The following is a 23,891-nucleotide window of genomic DNA, read 5'->3' on the forward strand; positions in this document are numbered from 1 at the left end:
CTTGATGAAATTGAAAGTGGAGAGTGAAAAAGTTGGCTTAAAGTTCAACATTCAGAAAACAAAGATCATAGCATCCGTTCCCATTACTTCATGGGAAATAGATGGGGAAACAGTGGAAACAGTGGCTGACTTCATTTTTGGGGGCTCCAAAATCACTGCAGGTGGTGACTGCAGCCATGAAATTAAAAGACGCTTACTCCTTAGAAGGAAATTTATGACCAACCTAGATGGCATATTCAAAAGCAGAGACATTACTTTGCCAAGAAAGGTCTGTGTAGTCAAGTCTATGGTTTTTCCAGTGGTCATGTATGGATGTGAGAGTTGGACTGTGAAGAAGGCTGAGCGCCGAAGAATTGATGCTTTTGAACTGTGGTGTTGGAGAAGACTCTTGAGAGTCCCTTGGACTGCAAGGAGATCCAACCAGTCCATTCTGAAGGAGATCAGCCCTGGGATTTCTTTGGAAGGAATGATGCTAAAGCTGAAACTCCAATACTTTGGCCAGCTCATGCGAAGAGTTGACTCATTGGAAAAGACTCTGATGCTGGGAGGGATTGGGGGCAGGAGGAGAAGGGGACGACAGAGGATGAGATGGCTGGATGGCATCACTGACTCGATGGACATGAGTCGGAGTGAACTCTGGGAGTTGGTGATGGACAGGGAGGCCTGACGTGCTGTGATTCATGGGGTCGCAAAGAGTCGGACACGGCTGAGTGACTGAACTGAAATGAACTGAACTGAAGCCCATAAAGTCTCAGGTACTCTGAAACTTTGGCTGGCTTGCAGGCGTCTCTTTCTCTACCCTTGATGGGATTCTCTGTAATACAAGTTTCCCAGCAGCAATTGACTTTTTTTTTTTACTTTTTTTTAAAATTTTATTTTATTTTTAAACTTTACAATATTGTATTAGTTTTGCCAAATATCGAAATGAATCCACCACAGGTATACATGTGTTCCCCATCCTGAACCCTCCTCCCTCCTCCCTCCCCATACCATCCCTCTGGGTCGTCCCAGTGCACCAGCCCCAAGCATCCAGTATCGTGCATCGAACCTGGAGTGGCAACTTGTTTCATACATGATATTATACATGTTTCAATGCCATTCTCCCAAATCTTCCCACCCTTTCCCTCTCCAACAGAGTTCATAAGACTGTTCTATACATCAGTGTCTCTTTTGCTATCTCGTACACAGGGTTATTGTTACCATCTTTCTAAATTCCATATATATGCATTAGTGTACTGTATTGGTGTTTTTCTTTCTGGCTTACTTCACTCTGTATAATAGGCTTCAGTTTCATCCACCTCATTAGAACTGATTCAAATGTATTCTTTTTAATGGCTGAGTAATACTCCATTGTGTATATGTACCACAGCTTTCTTATCCATTCATCTGCTGATGGACATCTAGGTTGCTTCCATGTCCTGGCTATTATAAACAGTGGTGCGATGAACATTGGGATACACATGTCTCTTTCCCTTCTGGTTTCCTTAGTGTGTATGCCCAGCAGTGGGATTGCTGGATCATAAGGCAGTTCTATTTCCAGTTTTTTATGGAATCTCCACACTGTTCTCCATAGAGACTGTACTAGTTTGCATTCCCACCAACAGTGTAAGAGGGTTCCCTTTTCTCCACACCCTCTCCAGCATTTATTGCTTGTAGACTTTTGGATCACAGCCATTCTGACTGGCGTGAAATGGTACCTCATAGTGGTTTTGATTTGCATTTCTCTGATAATGAGTGATGTTGAGCATCTTTTCATGTGTTTGTTAGCCATCTGTATGTCTTCTTTGGTGAAATGTCTATTTTGTTCTTTGGCCCATTTTTTGATTGGGTTATTTATTTTTCCTGGAGTTGAGCTGTAGGAGTTGCTTGTATATTTTTGAGATTAGTTGTTTGTCAGTTGCTTCATTTGCTATTATTTTCTCCCATTCTGAAGGCTGCCTTTTCACCTTGCTAATAGTTTCCTTTGATGTGCAGAAGCTTTTAAGTTTAATTAGGTCCTGTTTGTTTATTTTTGCTTTTATTTCCAATATTCTGGGAGATGGGTCATAGAGGACCCTGCTGTGATGTATGTCAGAGAGTGTTTTGCCTATGTTCTCCTCTAAGCAATTGACTTTCTATCCCATGGAACATTTTTCCCCTTTCCACTACTTGGAATACTTTCTAATTCCTTCATGTGCTCTGAGCCTCCAGTCCCTGCATCTGGGGTCATACAATACTAAGAATAGCTTGAAATTCTTTGCCCTGCTCAGGAAGCTTCAGTCACACCCAACTTGAAAGCAGTGAACTATAACTTAGAGATTCAGCATCTCAGAAAGAATTTTATATTTTTATGTCTATAGGTCAGGGGGGAGTGAGAAACAAAAAGGCAAATCTGAGGTAGGATTGATAGGAGGCAGTTACTCTCTCCCTCTTTTGTAAGCATGATTGATTTGTCCTCTAATCTCATCTAAGCCCACACAACCCTGCTTGAAAAAGCCCTTATTTATCTAAGTTAGTTAGAAGAAAAATTCTTTGTGGTTAACTTTTCAGACTCTGTGGTCACTGTGGAACTTACCAGATGCAGAGAGGTTGCACTCTAGGAAGGCTTTTCTTTAGCAAGGCCTGTTGGGTACATTTCAGAAGCCAGGCCCAAAGTTTCAATCAAGGTACCATAACTAGTCTTAAACACTTCTAGAATGTCAGTGTCACTAGGGCTTTTAGTGAATTCCCTGAGCAACAACCCTGGTCATGCTTATGCACATGTGTGTGCATAAACATACACATGCACATGCACATATGCATACACATGCACACCTTGTAATGATGGTGAAAGTCTGAGAAGCCTATTTCTCAGCAAGGCCAAATAGCAAGTCAATGACAAAACTAAAACTTGAATCTAGTCTCCAAATTCTTTTTTTTTTTTTTTTTGGAGATACAAATACAAGCACTTTGTTTTAAAAAGTAAACACAAAAGATAGATGTAAATTCAAAAGTGTTTAAATACTTCCATTTTGAATAATTCAATTAAGAGGGTATTCTTTTCACTGCTGCACCACATACTCTTGTAGCCTTCTGCTTCCTGCAGCCCAGTTGCTGTCTTTTATGATATTACAGGGACTTGTTTCTGCAGTAAAGTGTCCATATCTAAGAAAGAGAGGAAAACTCTCTTGGGGGTGGGGTGAAATCCAAATCCCAGTAAGGCTAAAGGTGGATGAGTGCCGGGGCCTCCCCCAGAAAGAAACAGGATGTGTCTGTTCCATGGCTGGTTGGCTCTTGGCTTAGGTGGTCCAAGATCACTGGTTCCTTTCATTGTATATTCCACCTACCCAAGCAGTTGAACAGGCAGAGAGAAGCTCTGCCAGCTTGCCAGCTTGGTGCGGGCTGCTGTGGACAAGCCTTGCATATCAAGAAAATGAAGCAGTGCTTTTCTCTTTCTGCCACTCCCTTACCTCCTCCAGATGTTTGGAAAAACAAGGTAGCTGTTAAAAACATCTACAGAATAATTCAAGTTTAATTTGTCAAATGAAAAAGAACAGTCATAGAAGGAACCTTCAGAGCTTAATATCACTTGAAGAGAAATTAGGAAAAAGGGTGGACAGTTGGTAGTATACAGGCAATAGCAATTTTTGCCTTCTCAATAAATCAGAGCATTTGGCTGGAGAGCAGGACATCTTGTATTATATCCACACCTGGCCCTCCCTTAACTTATTCCATGAACATTCTGGGTCTTTTTGCCCACCTCCCGTTACCATCCTTCTCCATGTCAACCTATGGGGCTTAGAATTCTTCGAGTACCCCCTGCTCTGCCTCACCCTCTAGGGCTCCTAAAAGTCAGTACCAGTATCACCTATACTTCTAAATAATAAGTCCCTTGGACAGCTTAGGGGAGCAGCAGGAAGAAGAACCTGCACCCAAGAATTACAATTTCTTGGAAATTTCTATTTCTAATTTCTCTGATGCTGGTATTTGGTTAAGCTGTCACTTTGCTACCCTTCACATGCATTAGATCCACTTGAAGGGAAGGGAGAAGGAGCGTATCCCTGACAGCTTCTTTTTATCTTTTTTATTTTTTTCTGGAGATTTTTACCAGGATCCCAAATTTGCAGCTTGTATGTAGGAACTTGATTGTGTGTAGTTGTGATTACTTGTTCATAACACCCCTCCCCTCAACAGCCTGGTTGTACAACACTCAAGAGCATGTTCTAGTTTACCATTGGAGTTCCGAATCCAAAGAATTTAGAGGAAACACAAAAGCCCAATGTGATGGAGGCAGCAAAAACATCTACTTAAAAGCTAAAGTGACTGGATGAAGCATGCTCCTGGGACCATTAGATAAAATGTGGAGCTGAATGTATTTGTTAATTCCATGCCCTCCTGCCAGCAGGAAGAATCAAAAATAAACTATGAGAAGGATAGCATTTCCCTTGTCCTTCTCTCCCTTGATGTTCTCAGGGCACAGCCCCACACAAGATAATTAGCCTGTAATTAGAATGAGGTGCTAGAAACTGAGATATTGAGATGAATGAGATGTGGCCTTGGCTATCCAGTGAGGGCGAATATGTCCTAGGAAGAGCAAAATCATGGAAGAATAGAAGAAAATAGAAGGCATGTAGGGGAAGAGGAGGTAAGAAGTGATTGCACTCGAGGGGTCAAGGCAAAGAACTATGTGGTGCAAGTGGGGCAGAGGGGCAAAGAAGAGAGCTCTAAACTCTAAGGTCTCTCTCCCTTACATGAACTGATTTGATGCTCTCAAGCAGCCATGTAAAGTGGGTTAAACAGAAACTTTTGTATTAGCCACATTGTTTAAATGAAGAAGCAGATTGATGGTAATTAAGCTACCTCCTAAGGAAGTGAGTTGGTGGCAGCACTGGCCCCAGAACCTCATACTTGACATTCCCACCTTAGAAATCTTCCAAGGCAGCTGGTTGTTCCATTATGGGATCATTATTTTGCTGTGGTTTGATGGTTTAAAGCATGACAATTAGAGGGACTCTGTCCTATATTCTTCCACTGTGGCCATATTACTTCTAATTTCTCTGACATTGGTTTAGGAGTAAATAACAGTACCTCCCTTATTCATCAGAGGGCAGACAGAATGAAAACCACAATCACAGAAAACTAACCAAACTGATCACAGGGATAACAACCTTGTCTGATTCAGTGAAATTATGAGCCATGCTGTATAGGGCCACCCAAGATGGACAGGATAGGGTGGAGAGTTCTGACAAAATGTGGTCTTCTGGAGAAGGGAATGGCAAACCACTTCAGTATTCTTGCCTTGAGAACCCAATGTCAGCTCAGTTCAGCTGCTCAGTCATGTCCGACTCTTTGCAACCCCATGAATCACAGCATGCCAGGTCTCCCTGTCCATCACCAACTCCTGGAGTTCACTCAAACTCATGTCCCTCAAGTTGGTGATGCCATCCAGCCATCTCATCCTCTGCCATCCCCTTCTCCTCCTGCCTTCAATCCCTCTGAGCATCAGGGTCTTTTCCAATGAGTCAACTCTTCGCATGAGGTAGCCAAAGTATTGGAGTTTCAGCTTCAGCATCAGTCCTTCCAATGAATACCCAGGACTGATCTCCTTTAGGATGGACTGGTTGGATCTCCTTGCAGCCCAAGGGACTCTCAAGAGTCTTCTCCAACACCACAGTTCAAAAGCATCAATTCTTCAGCGCTCAGCTTTCTTCACAGTCCAACTCTCACATCTATACATGACCACTGGAAAAACCATAGCCTTGACTAGATGGACCCTTGTTGGCAAAGTAATATCTCTGCTTTTCAATATGCTATCTAGGTTGGTTATAACTTTCCTTCCAAGGAGTAAGTGTGTTTCAATTTCATGGCTGTAATCATCATCTGCAGTGATTTTTGAGCCCCCCAAAATAAAGTCTGACACTGTTTCCACTGTTTCCCCATAACCCCATGAGCAGTATGAAAAGGCAAAAAGATATGACACTGAAAGATGAACTTGTCGGGTCATAGTTGCCCAATATGCTACTGGAGAAGAGTGGAGAAATAGCTCCAGAAAGAATGAAGAGACAGAGCCAAAGTGAAAACAATGCCCACTTGTGTTTGTGACTGGTGATGGAAATAAAGTCCAATGCTGTAAAGAATAGTATTGCATGGGAACCTGGAATGTTAGGTCCATGAATCAAGGTAAATGGGAACTGGTCAAATAAGAGATGGCGAGAGTGAACATCGGCATGTTAGGAATCAGTGAACTAAAATGGACTGGAATGGGTGATTTTAATTTTGATGACCATTATATGTACCACTGTGGGCAGGAATCCCTTAGAAGAAATGGAGTAGCCCTCAGAGTCAACAAAAGAGTCCAAAATTCTGTACTTGGGTGCAATCTGAAAAATGACAGAATGATCTCTGTTCGTTTCCAAGGCAAACCATTCAATATCCCAGTAATCCAAGTCTATGCCCCAACCACTAATGCTGAAGAAGCTGAAGTTGAGTAGTTCTATGATGACCTACAAGGTCTTCTGGAACTAATACCAAAAAAGGATGTCCTTTTCATCATAGGGGACTGGAATGCAAAAGTAGAAAGTCAAGAGATACCCGGAGTAACAGGCAAGTTTGTCCTTAGAGTACAAAATGAAGCAGGGCAAAGGCTAATAGACTTTTGCCAAGAGAATGCATTGGTCTTAGCAAACACCCTCTTCCTACAACACAAGAGAAGACTCTACACATGGGCATGACCAAATGGTCAATACCAAAATCAGATTGATTTTACTCTTTGCAGCCAAAGATGGAGAAGCTCTATACAGTCAGCAAAAACAATACTTGGAGCTGACTGTGGCTTACATCATGAACTCCTTGTTGCCAAATTCAGATTTAAATTGAAGAAAGTGGGGAAAGCCACTAGACCATTCAGGTATAACTTAAATCAAACCCCTTACAGTTATACAGTGGAAGTGACAAGTAGATTTAAGGGATAACATCTGATAGAGTGCCTGAAAAACTATGGATAGAAGTTCATGACATTGTACAGCAGGCAGTGATCAACACCATCCCCAAGTAAAAGAAATGCAAAAAGTCAAAATGGTTGTCTGAAGAGGCCTTACAAATAGCTGAGAAAAGAAGAGAAGTGAAAGGAAATGGAAAAAAGGAAAAATATTCCCATCTAAATGCAAAGTTTGAAAGAATAACAAGGAGAGATAAGAAAGACTTCCTCAGTGATCAATGCAAAATAGAGGAAAACAATAGGATGGGAAAGACTAGAGATCTCTTCAAGAAAATTAGAGATACCAAGGGAACATTTCATGCAAAGATGGGCTCGATAAAGGATAGAAATGGTATGGACCTAATGGAAACAGAAGATATTAAGAAGAGGTGGCAAGAATACACCGAAGAACTATCCAAAAAAGATCTTAACGACCCATGTTACCATCAAGATGTGATCACTCACCTAGAGCCAGACATACAGGAGTCCAAAGTCAAGTGGGCCTTAAGAAGCATCACTATGAACAAAGCTAGTGGAGGTGATGGAATTCCAACTGAGCTATTGCAAGTCCTAAAAGATGATGCTGTTAAATTACTGCACTCAACATGCCAGCAAATTTGGAAAACTCAGCAGTGGCCACAGGTCAGTTTTCATTCCAATCCCAAAGAAAGGCAATGCCAAAGAATGTTCAAACTGCCACACAATTGCCCTCATCTCACACATTAGCAAAGTAATGCTCAAAATTCTCCAAGACAGGCTTCAATAGTGCATGAACTGAGAACTTTGAGATGTTTAAGCTGGATTTAGAAAAGGCAGAGGAACCAGAGATCAAATTGCCAAATCCATAGGATCATAAAAGAAACAAGAGAGTTCCAGAAAAACAATTATTTCTGCTTTATTGACTACTCCAAAGCCTTTGACTGTGGATCACAACAAAATGTGGAACATTGTTAAAGTGATGGGAATATCAGACCACCTTACCTGTCTCCTGGGAAATCTGTATGCAAGTCAAGATGCAACAGTTAGAACTGGACATGGAACAATAGACTGGTTCCAAATTGGCAAAGGAGTATGGCAAGGATATATATTGTCACCCTGCTTATTTAACTTATATGCAGAGTTCATCATGAGAAATGCTGGGCTGGATGAAGCACAAGCTGGAATCAAGATTCCTGACAGAAATATCAATAACTTCAGATATGCAGATGACACCACTCTTATGGCAGAAAGTGAAGAGGAACTAAAGAGCCTCTTGATGAAAGTGAAAGAGGAGAGTCAAAAAGTTGGCTTAAAACTCAGCATTCAGAAAACTAAGATCATGGCATCTGGTCCCATCACTTCATGGCAAATAGATGGGGAAAAAATGAAAACAGTGACAAACTTTATTTTGGGGGGCTCCAAAATCAGTTCAGATGGTAACTGCAGCCGTGAAAGTAAAAGACGCTTGCTCCTTGGAAGAAAAGTTATGACCAACCTAGACAGCATATTAAAAAGCAGAGACATTACCTTGCCAACAAAGGTCCACCTAGTCAAAGCTATGGTTTTTCCACTAGTCATGTATGGATGTGAGAATAGGACCATGAAGAAAGCTGAGTGCCAAAAAAAAACTGATGCTTTTGTATTGTGTTGTTGAAAACTCTTGAGAGTCCCTTGGACTGCAAGGAAATCAAACCAGTCAATCCTAAAGGAAATCAGACCTGAATATTCATTGGAAGGACTGATGCTGAAGCTGAAGTTCCAATACTTTGGCCACTTGATGTGAAGAACTGTCTCATTGGTAAAGACCCTGATGATTGAAGGCAGGAGGAGAAGGGGACAGCAGTAGAATGACATCACCGACTTGATGGACTTGAATTTGAGTAAACTCCGGTATTTGGTGATGGACAGGGAAGCCTGGCATGCTGCAGTCCATGGGATTGCAAAGAGTCAAACATGACTGAGTGACTGAACTGAACTAAACAGTACATCCCTTATTGGGTTATGAGTATAAATAGGAGCATGTGGCACAAGATTCGGGGCACACAGTAATATTCAAGATAATAGCTATCATTATGTGGAAAGTACACTTAGAAAAGTACACTTTTCTAAGCACTTTGTATGTTATATAATTCTTGCAACAGCCAGATGAGGTTGGTCATATTATCATCATTTTAAATGAGGAAACTGAGGAACAGAGAACATAAGAGAGTTACCTGACAACAGTCAGCTTGGTGAGCACAGAGGTGTATTTATTCAAGTTTCCTTCTTGGTAGAAAGACACCAAGTGGCACTCATGGCAAGTACTTAGAATACAATTGATAGAATTGGGGTACTCCTCACTGGTAGAGTGGGTGGACCAGATGGCAATGAGCAGTACCCTTGGTCTGATCATCTTCAGCTTAGCAAATTGTGCCTTTAAAAGTCATCCTGCACATCTTTGTATAGCATTGGCCCCCTTTATACCTTTCTTTCACTTCATACATGTTTAAAATGGATTTTAATACATGTTCCTGGCCTGCCTCAAGTTGGGGCATGGATGAGTGGTACCACTTTCAGCTTCCCACCCCTCCAACACTAAAACCTTGCATGGCCCCCACACTCTCAAGGATTTTTTTCCTAATCCTGGGCCTCCAGAAGTTCTGGGTTAGTATGTGGGCCCGCCAAGGAGGAATGTTTATCAAAATTCCAAGGAGTTCCTAGGCTGTGGTCTGGAGTCACATTAGTATCACTGAGATTTCTTTTTGAGGTTGTATTATTAGAAAATATTTCCACCGAGCTCCTGTTTTTCTTCCTATCTCTTAGACTGAAAAAAAAGTGGTATGCTCAAGAATAACATTTCTAGCTACCCCTCTTTTTGTGCCACTGCTTTGCCCAGGTTGTTTGCCTCTGATTGTTTCCAGGAAAATGCAGGACCCTCCATGTCTAACTTTGACTTGAAACTTTTTGGTGCAAGGCTGAGATCTTAGCATTAGAGTGTCAGGGCTAGCATTGGAGAAGGAAATGGCAACCCACTCCAGTATTCTTGCCTGGAGAATCCCAGGGATGGGGGAGCCTGGTGGGCTGCCGCCTATGGGGTCGCACAGAGTGGGACACGACTGAAGTGACTTAGCAGCAGTAGCAGCAGCAGCTAGGAGCTTAGAGATCATCCTCACATACCTCATTTAACAGCTAGAAAAACTGACACCCAGAGAGAGAAAGGGACTGACCCTTCAGTGCCTTTTTGGCCTAGAGACAATATAATGTATTGGCAAAAATGAGCACACTTTCTGGAGTTGCAGACTTAGGTTTGGATTATGAATCTTTGGCTAATTAGCTGGGTGACCATGGCTGATCACTTGACCTCTTTGTCCTTCAGAATATACAGATGATAGCAAGACTATCTACCTCCCAGGGCTATTGTGATGCACAAAAGACAGAGTGAAAGTATGTAGCATGATGTCTGACCCCTGTAGGTGCTCAGTAAGCATTAACTCTCCTGAATCATGGAGCCACTGCTCTTTGTCCCCATAGTTTGCCTTGCATTCCACAAGTTCTGAGCATACCTGTAGTAGACTCCTCTGCTGAGGTGTAAACTCCTTAAGAACAGGGCCAGATATGGCTTGGCATCTGACATACACCCCTACATATCAAGTTCCCACAAATAAAAGGCCCTTGGAAACTGTGGAATAGAATTAGCTAAGAGTTAAGTGTCTTGATGGGGCTTTTGGTGTGTGTCTGATTCTACATAGCAAGAAAGATAAGCAAGTTATTCAGGCTTTCTGGATATCAGACCAAGGTAGCATGTGGTGATAAAATTTCCTATTTAATCAGTATATTTTAATGAACTGAGAAAAGAAGGAAACACAATTTTAAGAGGGTGAATGGATTCCCTTTCTCTCCCTCAAAAATCATCTCCTCTTTATCCCTCCTTGTCTTGTTTTACTTGTCTAGGAACCAAAGCGACTTCTTACACCTGCTCAGGCTTTACTCTTCAGGTACAAGAAAGAGACTTAAAGTCTAGAACTGGGATGAAAGATTAAGACGGAAAGAGAGATTCATAGAAAAAAAAAAAGAGAGGGAGAATATGAGAGAGAGAGAGAGAGAGACATCTCAAGGCAGCTGGTGGCTCTGTGGCCAGAGAGCAACTGGTAAAGAAGGACTGTAGCAGTCCTGGGTAGTGGGGCTCATTTGACTTCAGAGTAAACAAGACTATGGGTCTTTATAACTCATGGAGCCTTTCAGGGACTCCCAGGGATCCCTCCCTCCAATCCTTCTTCCTTACTAGTCCCTTTCTGTCCTGCTTATTTCCCAGCTTATAGTCAACTCTAGGTGCCTCCAGGCAGATGAAGATGCCATGCTTCCTGCCTGGCTGCCTCTCATTATCATATGTTCTTTCCAGGGCGAGGACATCCTAGACAGGAGCTCGGAGCTGATCTACACTGGGGAGATGGCCTGGATCTACCAGCCCTATGGCCGCAACCAGCAGCGAGTCTTCTTCCTGTTTGACCACCAGATGGTCCTCTGCAAGAAGGTAACCATACCCCTTTCTTCCCTGAGGGAGATGGTCACCTAAGGAGCACCAGACCCTTCCTCACTGTCATCCCTTGCTCCAAATGAGTTGGGCAACCCTGCCAGGCAAGAACAACACAGGAAATCGGCAGCAATTCCATGTCATCAGTGGTATGCCTTGACATCACAGGCAGTGCTGTCTTATTGGCTGTGAAACTCTGAAATTCGTAAATTTTGTGTTGGCATATTTTTTACACTTTTCCCTCCTGCTCTTCATGGTGATCTTTCTCACTCTCTTCCACCCAGAGCTGATAGACTACACTGCTGATCTGTACCAGTTCCTAAAAATATTGTAATATTTCTATCCTAGTTTGTGAACAGTGGCTTCCCTGAGTACCTCCTCCCATTTATTCTCTAATAGCTTTGCCCATCTGGCCCTTACTGCCCTAGGAAACAACACAGGACGTCCTAACTTACCCTTACAGGTAGGTACCTTTGTAATAGGAAGTTTCTCTGTTCCCCTACCCATTTCCTCTATAAGGTGAGTCACATCCCTATAACTCTCAACTGTGCTCTCCTTTACATTCCCTTCTCTTTAATTCATTTGAGAAAATGTCTTACTCTTATGATTAACTCAGTATGAGTGTTTGTTTCTTAGTATCTTCTCCTTGGCAGGTAGGAGGGTGGCATATGTTTTCAGCCTGATTCCTCCAAATTGGATACTGTTTCCTCTACCTCCTCCCTTAGGATAGGGAGTTCAGATAACTTTTGGCTCCAAGGACTGCTGGAAAGAATTTGGGACCAGGGAAAGTAAAAGAGGAGGGCAAAACCAAAGAATGCTTAGAGTGACTAAATTCACCATCCTACCCTTGGCTCTTTCTCCATAATTCACTCCCTTTGTTCTCTTCCTCACCCATAGAAAATACCTTTGCAAGGGAATACTAAGTCATGAAACATTAGGTTAAACACTGATGTTTTCTAACCTGGAGAAGGAAATGGCAGCCCACTTCAATATTCTTGCCTGGAGAATTCTATGGACAGAGGAGCCTGGTGGGCTACAGTCCATGGAGTCACAAAGAGCTGGATACGACTGAGTGACTTTCTTTTTTTTCAACCTGGAACAAGAACCACACATTTGTTTTTAAGCTGCTGTTCTCTGTGTATGCCACATCTTGTATTAAATCTTTGTTCATTTTCCTTTGATGGTACATTAAGAGAACAAATTGAGTTTCAAGTGAAACCTCCTCAGTGTTTGGGGATAAGCTTTTAAGTACCAGCTCTGGAACTGATAGCTGGCTAGTTAATAGAGATAGTTACTGCCTTGGTCTTGACCTGGCCCTGGAAGAGATAATTTTTAGGAATCTGGAACTTGGCTAAGCACCCAGCCCTCTTATTATTTACCCCCAACTCTTCCTTAGACCTACATCAAATCAGGAGACAGATTTTTGAGCATTAATTTAGGTAGCCAAGGAAATTCTCAGCATATCAGCCATGTTACCCATAGGCATCTGCCCATTCTTCCCATTGAGGCATTTTTACACTCAGAACAACCAGTCATAGAGAGACACAGAAAAACAATTAAGAAGCTGGTTTATTTTAGAGTTGTGCACAACTCAGACCCTGTTAATCTGGGTACCTGTCTGCCAAGGCTGAGATTACTTTAAGTAAAATGTGAAACTCAGCTCTGGAAAGATGTAGATATAAGAAACTAAGAGACAGTGCCAGGGCCCAGGACACAAAATAGTGAGGCAAAGGCTAGGAATAAAGGGAAGAAACAAGATGGACAGTGGGATTAATTTATGAGCAAGGGGCAGAAGAAGAATAAAATTGAATGAGAGTCAGCTCCAGGCCAGTTAGTATGAGCCAGTGATTAAGGAGAAACCAGAAGTCAAAGCAGGGTTGGGGGTTCAAGCAAGCCAACCTGGCAGGATGGGGGTAGCAGGCAACGAGGATCACAAAAACAAGAGAAACCTTGAAGCTAGCATAGCTTTATTCCAATGAGAGGCTTCTTTTTCTAATAAGAACTGTGGATTCGCATTCCAGAACAAAGCTAACTCAGACTCTTGAGTATAAAGGGCACTAACTACATACCTGGGCCTTCTTGACTCTGGTTCCTCAGAGCATGAGCAACTACAGTTTGATTTTTCAAAGGCTATTAAAGCTATATATGATGCTTGTGTTGAGGCTATGGTTGAGGATTTCTATTTGATACCTAAAATAGACCTTTCTATTCAGCAAATAGGGAGTAAACTTTTGAGAAATGACCATGAAGTCAAAATAAGGTATAGAAAGAGACAAGGTCCTTTGTCTGCTGAGTGGTTGAGAGACTTCTTGTCACTGCTATAAAAGACTTTCCTTATGAGGTAGAGCTGGAAGAAATGGACAGAGCCTTTTGAAGGTGAAGATTCCTTTGGCAAAGGAAATATACAAAGGAAAAGAAGAAGGGCCAGGACTAGAACTGGGTGAGTAAGGCACTCACCTTAGGCACAGATTTAAAAACAATGCCCCAGAACACAGTAATCTTTTTACAAGGAAGAAAGGGGACAAGAAAGCTAAGTAATCAAATGTCACTACACTAAGCTTTCTGATGAGTTCATATTTTAAAAGGAAGAGGAAACATGGGGCCCTAGCAAGTGGATAGATAATAGGTAACATTTTATATGTGGTAGGATGTTTAATAGGAGTGACAAATATTAGTTTCATGAATCCTAGAATGGGTAAAAGTTAGTTATTAAAGATTCTAAGATAATATCAATGATTTTAAAAGATCCGTTCATAGAAAGAAGAAAAAAAATGATATTCTGTCAGCTCCCTGCTAAGGATAACTAATTTACTATTAACAGAGGAACATAAAACTTCTCTGTCAATGGAAAAAGAGCATAAACCTGTTGAGGGGAAATTTAAACCTAAAGTATCTGTAGTTATAGGAAAACACTTCAGTGTTCTGAATTTCATGCTGTAATTATTGATCCCCTGCTCTGTGCCAGCCAGCTCTGCCTTCTTCGGGCTTGTGATCTAAAATAATTTAAAAATATATACATCATTGGGCACTGAAATAATTCTCAGATGTCCTCAGCAGAATTGCTGTAGATAAATGCAACAGAATCATGTGTTCCAGGAGATCTATCAAAACACTATCAATTCAGTACAGTCTCTCAGTCGTGTCTGACTCTTTGCAACCCCATGACTTGCAGCACGCCAGGCCTCCCTGTCCATCACCAACTCCCGGAGTTCACCCAAACTCATGTCCATCGAGTCGGTGATGCCATCCAGCCATTTCATCCTCTGTCATCCTCTTCTCCTCCTGCCCCCAATCCCTCCCAGTATCAGAGTCTTTTCCAATGAGTCAACTCTTCGCATGAGGTGGCCAAAGTACTGGAGTTTCAGCTTTAGCATCAGTCCTTCCAATGAACACCCAGGACTGATCTCCTTTAGAATGGACTGGTTGGATCTCCTTGCAGCCCAAGGGACTCTCAAGAGTCTTCTCCAACACCACAGTTCAAAAGCATCAATTCTTCGGTGCTCAGCTTTCTTCACAGTCCAACTCTCACATCCATACATGACCACCTGAAAAACCATAGCCTTGATTAGACGGACCTTTATTGGCAAAGTAAAGTCTCTGCTTTTGAATATGCTATCTAGGTTGGTCATAACTTTCCTTCCAAGGAGTAAGCATCTTTTAATTTCATGACTGCAGTCACCATCTGCAGTGATTTTGGAGCCCCTAAAAAATAAAGTCTGACACTGTTTCCATTGTTTTCCCATCTATTTCCCATGAAGTGATGAGACCAGATGCCATGATCTTCGTTTTCTGAAAGTTGAGCTTTAAGCCAACTTTTCACTCTCCTCTTTCACTTTCATCAAGAGGCTTTTTAGTTCCTCTTCACTTTCCGCCATAAGGGTGGTGTCATCTGCATGTCTGAGGTTATTGATATTTCTACTGCCAATCTTGATTCCAGCATGTGCTTCTTCTAGCCCATGTTTCTCATGGTGTACTCTGCATATAAGTTAAATAAGCAGGGTGACAATATAGAGCCTTGACATACTCCTTTTCCTATTTGGAACCAGTCTGTTGTTCCATGTCTAGTTCTAACTGTTGCTTCCTGACCTGCATATAGGTTTCTCACAAGGCAGGTCAGGTAGTCTGGTATTCCCATCTCTTTCAGAAGTTTCCACAGTTTATTGTGGAAGGCTTTGGCATAGTCAATAAAGCAGAAATAGATGTTTTTCTGGAACTCTCTTCCTTTTTTCGATGATCCAGTGGATGTTGGCCATTTGATCTCTGGTTCCTCTGCCTTTTCTAAAACCAGCTTGAACATCTGGAAGTTCACGGTTCATGTTGTACCACTTTTCAAAATTTAAAAGATTCTAGAAAATATAGATTGACAATGATGGACTAACATTCACTGTGCACCTCTATGATTCTGTTCTAAGACCTTTATTTTCATTAACTCAATTTAATCATCACAACAAACATATGAGGTAAGTACTATTATTTTTCCCATTTTAAATATATATAAAGTGAGGTACAGAGAAGTTATATGGTTATGAAGTTGCCTAAAAATTGACAGAAGGTAATGGAACAAAACCCTGAATATATTGTTCAATAAAGTTCTTGGTGAAAATGAAAAATGTATCTTTTATTTTTGCTTAAAAAAACAAAGGAACTTGTTGACCAACCCAATATAATTTGCCCAAGGTGATATCATAGCTATTGAGTGATGGAGCCAGGAATTGAATCTAGGAAAGCTAGCTCCAGACTTTTCATTAGTAACCTCTATGTCATTATTCCCATTGAGCTTGTCAGAATTCTATAATAGATTATCAAACAGAGGTGAACATTTAAATGGAGGTACAGTGACAGGGACTCACCATTGGTTTCCTAACAGCAGATCATGACACATAAAATCCAGTTTCTGTCTTGCCATTAACTAGAGTAGTTGATGAGCAGGTTGCACTAGATAGAAAATATCATGATTTTAGCCTGGTGCTTCAGACTTTCTAAGGTTTCCTTGGAGATAGAAGGAATGTGGAGTGGTAGAAAAAGCATAAAATTTATGGTCAGATTTTTGGGCTCCTTAGTTCCAGCACTCCCTAACTACATGATTTCAAACAAATGACTTTTCACTTCCTCCACTTTTATTTCATTGTCTGTAAAATGGAGATAACAGCTATTCTACAGGATTGTGAAGACTAAATGAAATCAGTGCATATAAAATGCCTGATAGAGGGCCTTACACCTAGTAGGTACTTGTTAGTCTTCTCCCAACCCAATAAAGAAATAATCAGCCCTGTAAGATAGTGAGGCCTCCATCACTAGCATGCATGCTCAGTCCTCTGTTGATGAGATTCTCCAGGCAAGAATACTGGAGTGGGTTGCCATTTCCTCCTCCAAGGGATCTTCCCAACCCAGGGATCAAACCTCCATTTCCCATTGCAAGTGAATTCTTTACCCACTGAGCCATCGGGGAAGCCCCTCCATCACTAGATGTACCACCAAGTGAGCTAGATGTACCACCAAGTGAGCTAGATGTTTTTCTGCCAGAGATAGTATAAGAGAGATTGAAAGACCTGACTCCTGAGATAATTTGGCCCAGTTATTATTAATAAGTTCTCATCCAGCTCTCAAGATTCTGTTCATTCCCAAAAAGTTAAGCTAAAATTTCCCTAACTGGAAGCTGGGATTGTGTACACCACTTATAACAGCTTGAAAAACGTGTAGCTTGTTTCAGAGTGTGCATATATGTGTGTGAATATATATATGAAGATGCTTTCTAAGGGTCATTATACTCGGTGGAAAATGACACCAGTGGCTTCTAACTATGTGATCCCTTCCTTAACTTTTGCTGCTTCCCTCTTTGTCACTTTTGTTTTGAAAAATTTAGATAAGCCTTTTTTTGTTTTCTTGTCCATTATGATATCACTTAAGTTTCTGCTCCTCTGCATCTTGTTGTTGTTGTTCAGTCATTAAATCGTGTCTGACTCTATGTGACCTCATGGACTGCAGCACGCCAGGCTTCTCTGTCCTTCAGTATCTCCCTGAGTTTGCTCAAACTAATGTCCATTGAATAGGTGACGCTATCCAATCATCTCATCCTCTCTTGGCCTCTTTTCCTCCTGCTATCAATCTTTCCCAGTATCAGGGTCCTTTCCAATGAATAAGCTCTTCTCATCAGGTGGCCAAAGTATTGGAGCCTCAGCTTCAGCATCAAATAGCATCAGTCCTTCCAATGAATATTCAGGGTTGATTTCCCTCAGGATTGACTGATTTGATCTCCTTGTAGTCCAAGGGACTCTCAAGAGTCTTCTCCAGCACCACAGATTGAAAGAATCAATTCTTCAGTGCTCAGTCTTCTTTATGGTCCAAATCTCACATCCATACATGACTACTGGAAAACCATAGCTTTGACTATACTTTGTTGGCAAAGTGATATCTCTGCTTTTTAAAATGCTGTCTAGGTTTGTCATAGCTTTTCTTCCAAGGAGCAAGCATCTTTTAATTTCCTGGTTGCAATCACTGTCTGCAATGATTTTGGAACCCAAGAAAATAAACTGTGTCACTGTTCCCAATTTTCCCCCATCTATTTGCCATGAAGTGATGGTACTGAATGCCATGATATTACTTTTTTGAGTGTTGAGTTTTAAGCCAGCTTTTTCACTCTCCTCCTTCACCCTCATTAAGAGGCTATTTAGTTCCTCTGCACTTTCTGCCATTAGAGTGGTATTATCTGCATATCTGAGGCTGTTGATATTTCTCCTGCCAATCTTGATTCCAGCTTGTGGTTCATCCAGCTTGGCATTTCTCATGATATACCCTGCATCTAAATTAAATAAACAGGGTGACAGTATACAACCTAGACATACTCCTTTGCCAATTTTGAACCAGTCCATTGTTCCATGTCCTGTTCTAAAAGTTGCTTCTTGACCTGTATACAGCCTTCTCAGGAGACAGGTAAGGTGGTCTGGCATTCCCATCTCTTTAAGAATTGTCCGCAGTTTGTTGTCGTCCACACAAAGACTTTAGCATAGTTAATGAAGCAGAAATAGATATTTTTCTGAAATTCCTTTGCTTTCTCTGTGATCCAATGAATGTTGGTAATTTGGCGTCTGGTTCCTCTGCCTTTTCTAGACCTTGCTTGTACATCTGGAATTTCTCAGTTCATGTACTGCTGAAGCCTAGCTCGAAGGATTTTGAGTTGCTAGCTTATGAAATGAGCACTACTGTACAGTAGTTTGAACATTCTTTGGCATTGCTCTTCTTTGAGATTGGAATGAAAACTGACCTTTTCTAGTCCTTTGGCCACTGCTGAGTTTTCCAAATTTGCTGACATATTGAGTGTAGCTTGTTAACAGCATCATCTTTTAGGATTTGAAATAATTCAGCTGGAATTCTATCATCTCCACTGGCTTTGTTTGCAGTAATACTTCCTAAGGCCCACTTGACTTCACACTCCAGGATGTCTGGCTCTAGAAAAGTGACTACATATTTGTGTTTATCCGAGTCATTAAGACCTTTTTTGTATAGTTCTTCTGTCTATTCTTGCCATCTCTTCTTAATCTCTTCTGCTTTTGTTAGGTCCTTACCAATTCTGCCCTTTACCATGCCCATCCTTGCATGAAATGTTCCCCTGATATCTCCATTTTTTTGGAAGCGATTTCTAGTCTTTCCCATTCTATTCCTTTCTTCTGTTTCTTTGCATTGTTTGCTTAAGAAGTCTTTCTTCTCTCTCCTTGTTATTCTTTGGATCTCTTCATTCAGTTTGGTATATCTTTACCTTTCTCCTTTGCCTTTTGTTTCTCTCCTTTTCTTTTCTTTTTTTTTTTTTATTTTTTTAATTTAATAATTTTAAAACATGTGTTCCCCTAAAGCCTCCTCAGACAACCACTTTGGTTTCTTGAATTTCTTTTTCTTTGGAATGGTTTTGGTCACTGCCTCCTATACATAGTTACAAACCTCTGTCCATAGTTCTTCAGGGACTCTGTCTACCAGATCTAATCTCTTGAATCTATTTGTCACCTACATGGTATAATCATAAGGGATTTGATGGCCTGTGGTTTTCCCTACTTTCTTCTATTTAAGCCTGAATTTTGCAATAAGGAGCTCATGATCTGAGTCAGCTCCAGGTCTTGTTTTTTGCTGACTGCATACAGCTTCTCCATCATTGGTTTTCAATGTTGACCATCTGGTGATGTCCATGTGTAGAGTTGTCTCTTGTGTTGTTGGAAGAGGGTGTTTGCTATGACTGGTGTGTTCCCTTGACAAAACTCTGTTAGCTTTTGCCCTGCTTCATTTTGTACTCCAAGGCCAAACTTGCCTGTTACTCCAGGTATCTCTTGACTTCCTACTTTTGCATTCTAGTCCTCTATGATGAAAAGGACATCTTTTTTGGATGTTGATTCTAGAAGGTCTTGTAGGTCCTCACAGAACTGTTCAACTTCAGCTTCTTTGGCATTAGTGGTTGGAGCATAGACTTGGCTTACTGTGATATTGAATGGTTTGCCTTGGAGACAAACCGAGATCATTCTGTTGTTTTTGAGATTGTACCCAAGTGCTAGGATTTCCTGATAGCTCAGTTGGTAAAGAATCTGCCTGCAATGCAGGAGGCCCCAGTTTGATTCCTGGGTTGGGAAGATCCCCTGGAGAAGGGAAAGGTTACCCACTCCAGTATTCTGGCCTAGAGAATTCCATGGACTGTATGGTCCATGGGGTTGCAAAAAGTCAGACATGACTGAGCACCTTTCACTTTCATTTCACCCAAGTACTGCATCTTGAAGTCTTTTGTTGACTGTGTGGGCTAATCCATTTCTTCTCAGGAATTTTTGCCCACAGTAGTACATATAATTGTTATCTGAATTTAATTGTGTTTAATAATTTTTTTGTTATTTTCCTCCTGAGATGATTATATTGGAAATGATTTAGTTGCTTCCAGAAATTTTACCCTTTTTTGTTTCTTCCCTTTCATATTTTACTGAGGAAGAGAGAACCCCTTTTCCCTCTCCTCAGTCAATCATCCACCAATATTGTTACAACTCTGCTGTTGCCACAAACAGCCTTTTCCCTATCTTTCATCAATTGTGCCAGTCTGGACATGCTCTGTTGTCCCCTGCGTCATAACTGCTTAGTTTTTTGTTGCTTTCATCATATTCTGGGAGAATTGGAACTAAATTGAATGTAGGGATGCTGGAGAGATAATTTCTTCTGTTCATGGAACTTTCTGCCTTTGGACCATTTTTTCATGAACTAAAGGGCCAGACTTGGAGGTTGAGGCATTTGGAACAACTCAAAAATGCATCAGAGATGGAATAGAGTAGAAAAAAAGATTTCTACTTTAAAACCAGTGGATTTAAAACAAGAACACTTGAGTCCAAGACTCTACTATCTCTTACTAATTTGCTTAACCTTGCATCAGTTCTTTAAGTCTTTATTCTTATCAACGTCAAGTCAACCTGATGATAGAATTCACCTCAGGAGTATTTGAGGAGAATCACTTGAAGGAATGGGATGCAGTGAGCTATAATGTTAAGGTCATGGGTTCTAGAGCCAGACAAGAGACCACCAGTTTACTTTTTCCCATCACCTATGTAATCTTGGACACCTCCTGGGTGCCTTTTATTATCCCCTCATTTGCAAAATGGGAATCATCAAGCTGAACTGAATAGTATCTACATGCGAGGAAGTGTTGCATGTTGTTGTACCTCATGCAAGTTCATGTACATGTACAAGTGTGTTGTATCTCAGTGTTAAATGAGGTAATACAGTTATAGGGCCTGGCACACAGTAAATATTCAGTGATCATTCATTCAGGACGTTTTTATTCAGAGGCAGTATCAGTTCAGTTCAGTTCAGTCACTCAGTCGTGTCCAACTCTTTGAGACCCCGTGGACTGCAGCACGCCAGGCCTCCCTGTCCATCACCAACTCCCAGAGTTTACTCAAACTCATGTACGTTGAGTTGGTAATGTCATCTAACCATCTCATCCTCTGTCATCCCCTTCTTCTCCTGCCTTCAATCTTTCCCAGCATCAGGGTCTTTTCAAATGAGTCAGTTCTTCACATCAGATGGCCAAAGTATTGGAGTTTCAGCTTCAACATCAGTCCTTCCAGTGAACACTCAGGACTGATTTCCGTTAGAATGGACTGGTCTTTGCAGTCCAAGGGACTCTCAAGAGTCTTCTCCAACACCACAGTTCAAAAGCATCAATTCTTCAGCGCTCAGCTTTCTTTATAGTCCAACTCTCACATCCACACATGACTACTGGAAAAACCATAACCTTGACTAGATGGACCTTTGTTGGCAAAGTAATGTCTCTTCTTTTTAATATGCTCTCTAGTTTGGTCATAACTTTCCTGCCAAGTAGTACGCATCTTTTAACTTCATGGCTGTATACACAGTGGTTAAAACAAGAACAGATTTTTAGAGCCAGATATCTTAGACTCAAATCCCAGCTATGCCATAAATGGTAGCTTTTATTCCTGGGCAAGTTTCTTAACTGCTCTATGTCCGCAGTTTCTCATAAAATGGGATTATAACAGTACCTAACTTGTAAGATAGGATGATTTAAGTTAATAAATGCAAAGTGTAGTTGCCAAGGGATGAACACATAAAGGTAACATCATACACACACACATATACACAATGTGATATTATTAAATATTTGAAAAAGAAAGAAACCCTGCTGTGCCCAACAACATGGTTGAACCTGGAAGATATTATTCTATGTAAAATAAGGCAGAGAAAGACAGATACTATATTATCTCATTTATATATGGAATTTAAAACAGTCCAACTCATAGAGGTAGAGAGTAGAATGGTGGTTGCCGGGGCTCATTTGGGTGGGGAAAATGGGGAGATGTTGGTCAAAGGGTAAAAACTTTCAGTTATGTAGGATAAATGAGTTTTGGATAGCTAATGTATTATACATATGGTGACTATAGTTAGCAACACTGTATTGTATAATTGAAATTTGCTAAGAAAATAGATCTGAAGTATTTTCTCATCTCAAAAAAAGACAACTATGTGAGATGATGGATATGTTAATTAACTTGATTGTGATGATCATTACATAATGCATACATATATAAAAACATCAAATTGTATACCTTAAATATATATAAGTTTTGTTATTTATACCTCAATAAAGCTGGGGGGAAAGTATTTAGAGTAGTGTCTGCTGCATAATGTCTGTTGTTTAAGTGTTCACTGTTGTCGTTGTTGTCGTTATGGCTGATTTATGTCAATGTTTGGCAAAAACCACTACAATATTGTAAAGCAATTAGCCTCCAATTAAAATAAATTAATTAAAAAAAGAATGTATTCTAGATGCTGCAATGTTATAATGATAAAGACAAATCCAGTCATAGCACCATGTGCCTTCCCCAGGATCTGAAGAGAAAGCCAGGGTTGTTAGGCTACAGGTGAGTAGCCAGGGCCCCCTCAAAAGAGGTAGGGAGAACCTTGCTGACAAGCAAGTGAGGCAAACTTCAATCCTGAACAGTTACATTCCCCAGACTGCAGCATCTGCCATTTGTACAAAATGTACTATAGTATTTCAGTAAACCCCATGAATACCCAGTAAGGCCAAGTTCAAACAGCTCCCAGCTGTTTCAATCACGTAATGTCAGGGATGGGGATAAGCTCCTTGCTGGAGACATGGCTAGAGCCAGGGCCAGAGTGCTTGGCTGCAGGTGCCAGGACCATCCTAGAGAAGCACTAGCTCCCTTAATCTCCTCCAACTTGGATGAGTAGAAAGGAAAAGGAGGAAGGTGGCCATCCTGTTAGAAACAACCCCATTTAGACAGAGAAATTGTGAAGACCCGAATAGCATCTGTGAAAGTGAAAGTGAAAACTCAGTCCTGTCCGACTCGTTGCAACCCCATGGACTGTAACCTACCAGGCTCCTCCATCCATCGGATTTTCTGGGCAAGAATACTGGAGTGGGTTGACATTTCCTTCTCCAGGAGATCTTTCCCACCCAGGGATTGAACTCCGGTCTCCCACACTGTAGACAGAAGCTTTACCGTCTGAGCCACCAGGGAAGTCTAAATAGCATCTGTGCTGCTGCTGCTGCTGCTGCTGCTAAGTCGCTTCAGTCGTGTCCGACTCTGTGCGACCCCATAGACGGCAGCCCACCAGGCTCCCCCATCCCTGGGATTCTCCAGGCAAGAACACTGGAGTGGGTTGCCATTTCCTTCTCCAATGCATGAAAGTGAAAAGTGAAAGTGAAGTTGCTCGGTCGTGTCCGACTCTTAGTGACCCCATGGATTATACAGCCCACCAGGCTCCTCCGTCCATGGGATTTTCCAGACAAGAGTACTGGAGTGGTGTGCCATTGCCTTCTCCGAAATAGCATCTGTAGGGAGCACCTATTCACCATGTGCCTTTGAAAGCACTCAGATCACCATTAACAATTTGCATGTGGGCATCCCAGTCCCAGCAGTCCCACAGGCAACTAGGGCCCAGGAGAGCTTTGTCCCCTTGCTATGTGTGGAA

The 23,891-nt window shown here is 41.4% G+C and overlaps 1 protein-coding gene across 16 annotated transcripts in view; it reads left to right on the plus strand.

The window, feature by feature from the left end:
- The window catches only part of ARHGEF9 (Cdc42 guanine nucleotide exchange factor 9), a 426,609-nt gene that overhangs the window by 367,410 nt on the left and 35,308 nt on the right, over nt 1-23,891 (plus strand). For all 16 annotated transcript variants that reach the window (XM_061410327.1, XM_061410326.1, XM_061410329.1 and 13 more), the window contains one exon: nt 11,292-11,423. In XM_061410327.1, coding sequence (XP_061266311.1) covers nt 11,292-11,423 — 132 coding nt within the window. The remainder of the gene's footprint in view (nt 1-11,291; nt 11,424-23,891) is intronic.

The sequence above is a fragment of the Bos javanicus genome, chromosome X (genome assembly GCF_032452875.1).
Source record: "Bos javanicus breed banteng chromosome X, ARS-OSU_banteng_1.0, whole genome shotgun sequence".
NCBI lineage: Eukaryota > Metazoa > Chordata > Mammalia > Artiodactyla > Bovidae > Bos > Bos javanicus.